General features: G+C 37.5%; 2 protein-coding genes across 2 annotated transcripts; both read left to right on the top strand.

Moving 5' to 3' along the window:
• Positions 1 to 350: 350 nt before the first annotated feature.
• Positions 351 to 1423, top strand: LOC108368976 (piggyBac transposable element-derived protein 4-like). The gene is made up of 3 exons (XM_017623946.1): positions 351 to 371; positions 436 to 919; positions 987 to 1423. Exons 1-3 carry the CDS (start codon positions 351 to 353, stop codon positions 1421 to 1423), a joined length of 942 nt encoding a protein of 313 aa, XP_017479435.1.
• A 229-nt stretch (positions 1424 to 1652) lies between these two features.
• Positions 1653 to 2234, top strand: LOC108368975 (uncharacterized). Its single transcript, XM_017623945.1, has one exon. It carries the CDS (start codon positions 1653 to 1655, stop codon positions 2232 to 2234), a length of 582 nt encoding a protein of 193 aa, XP_017479434.1.
• Positions 2235 to 2830: the final 596 nt, after the last annotated feature.

Raw genomic sequence — 2830 nt, 5'->3', positions numbered from 1 at the left:
CACCAGCTGAACTTTCGTAGAGTTCAGACTGCTCCTCGCCTTGCTTAACCCTTCTGTTACATTAAGGTCATTTGATGACCTTTTTCTGATTAATTTTCTCATATATCTTGATAGGAACAAAATTTTAGAATTTCCTTCCATGAATTCCTTTATTGAGGAAAATCCCTACGAAAAAGCATAAAAAGAACGATTTAGTTTTATCAGACAAGTGGTAACGTCAAGAGGTACGTGTGGGCACCATAAGGTCATTCAGTGACCGTTAGTCGTTTTGCACGTGAAGTGTGTAGCTCGCGCCTCTTTTGTGATTAGATTTTGCGTGCAAAAGCAGATATTCATTAATTTTATATAAAATGGAAAGAGTGCTGGCATCGGTAAGTATTTTAACTCCTCTATTTGATTCTTTGTGCTGTATTTATGAACTAAAATATGGTTTAGCGGCAAAATCGTCTGACAGAAAGCCAAATACAGCAGATCATTGATGATGATGAGGATATTGATGAATGTAGTGAAGTTGGGGATGAAGACTATATAGTGGAAGAGTTTGAGTTCGACGTTTCTTCTGACGAATATATTGAGAGTGGTGACGAGGAAAGTATTGTGCCTGTAGTGGAAAATGAAAGCAGTATTCCCGTGTATTATTCGAAGGATCGAGATATTGAGTGGTCAACGGAGCCGGTTGGACACAATAGTGCTAGGACCAGGGTAGAAAATATAACTCACGGGAGACAGGGAGTTACTGCATATGCAGTACACCGTATTTCCAATATCAAGGAATCATTCGACCTATGCTTTACGGCCCAAATGAAACGAATGGTAATTCAATTCACTAACATTGAGGGCAATAAAAAAATTGGAGAGAGGTACAACCAAATAGATGAAATAGAATTGGACGCCTTTTTGGGTATTTTAATTTTAGCAGGTAATTAAATTAGTATGCTTTTGCGTATTTATACATAACCGAAACATAAAAATAAATTCAATTGCAGGCGTATATCGTTCACACGGAGAAAGTATTCGAAGCCTTTGGGATAAAGTACATGGTCGACCAATATTTCGCGCTACAATGCCACTTGGCAGGTTCCTTGAAATTAATCGTGTTTTGCGCTTCGATAACAGGGATAATAGCAGGGCTCAAAGACTAAACGATAAACTTGCTCCGATTCGCGATTTTTACGAGAAGTGGGTGGCTAATTTACCGCTGCTATATTCGCCATACGAAAATATTACAGTAGATGAGCGACTAATTCCTTTTAGAGGCAGATGCCCCTTCTTGGTTTATATGCCAAGTAAGCCAAGCAAATATGGAATGAAAGCATGGGTAGCTGCGGATATGCGTACAAAATATTGCCTTAACTTCCAAATTTATTTGGGTAAAGAGTCAGCGTCCAAACCAAGGCCAACGAGTTGTATTGGATCTAGTTAGTGGGTATGAAGGACGGAATGTGACAACTGATAACTTTTTCACCACTCGAGATTTGGCACTGAAGTTATTGGAGAAAAAAATGACATTGGTAGGAACCGTAAGAAGTAATAAAAGATTCCTACCGGTTTGTGGAACTAAGCAGGAGTTAAGACGCTTACCAGTGCTAAGCAGTCGACACTTCTTCAATGGACAAGTCACCCTTGTTCAATACGTACCCAAAAAATATAAGATGGTTACTGTGTTGAGCACCATGCATCATGATAAAAACATAATGGAAAACCACCCGAAAAAGTTGCCAGAGATCATCGGCTTCTATAATTCTACAAAATCCGGAGTAGATACAATTGACCAGCTTATAGAAACATATACCTGCAAAAGACAAACTAATCGCTGGCCTGTAGCAGTTTTTTCAAATATCGTTGATATCTCAGCGCTAAATGCCTATGTTTTGTGGACAGAAATCAATCCCTTATGGAATGCAACGAAAACATATAAGCGTAGACTTTTCCATCAAAATCTTGGCTTAGACCTCCTTAATGGAGAAATTGAACGTAGAAAACGTTTACCAAGAACTCAATCGTCAGCAGATATTGTGCGAAATGTGCGGGCAGAATCAGAGCAACCAAGCACCTCGGCAGCAGCAACTCCGAAAAAAAGAAAAGCTAGTCAACGAGCCACCTGCGCAGTTTGTCCTAGCTCAATTTGTCGCAAAACGTACGAACACTGTACTATTTGTAAAAAACCCGTGTGTCCACAACATCGTACAACGGTTACAGTTTCTACGACCTTTTTTCTTGAGCATACAAATTGAATATTTATCGTATGTATTTATATGTAGATGTGTGTATAAATAGATAAATAATCAAAAAAACTAATAAATGTTAAAAACTGCAACTGAAATTATTAACTTTTATACCGGTATATATAGAAAACCTAGGTCAGGTCATTACGTGACCTTAATGTCACATGTGTAAGTTTTTCTTAATGTAACAGAAGGGTTAACAAAGAAAAATCGATTTTTGAGACAGGACTCAATAAAGATATAATAGTTTATCGGGAGGGTACTCTTTATTTTGTAAAGTAAGCCGTCATGCCATACTCGATCGAAAGCTTGAGATATATCGAGGAATGCAGCTGTACTTGGCAAGTAATCCCGAGATTTTCGGGACCTAAAAAGTCCCCGGGATTAAAATTCCTACAGTAGTCGAAAAAATTATGGCCACACCAAATTTTCACAAGTTTTAAAATAATATTTTTGTTGTTATTTTATTTTGGTTAGTTTTTTATAGTTCATACTTTAAAAACATCCATATAAATATAAGTTTAAAGGCAGTGTCACACGATTGAGTACTTGCCAAAATTTGGTGCAAATCTTATCCCAATTGTGTGAATAGCCAAATATTTTTC

The sequence above is a fragment of the Rhagoletis zephyria genome, unplaced genomic scaffold, assembly GCF_001687245.7.
Source record: "Rhagoletis zephyria isolate East Lansing unplaced genomic scaffold, Rhagoletis_zephyria_1.1 Rzeph_scaffold_03428, whole genome shotgun sequence".
Lineage (NCBI taxonomy): Eukaryota > Metazoa > Arthropoda > Insecta > Diptera > Tephritidae > Rhagoletis > Rhagoletis zephyria.
The sequence above is the reverse complement of the archived record's forward strand: the minus strand, read 5'-3'. Positions and strand labels throughout refer to the sequence as shown.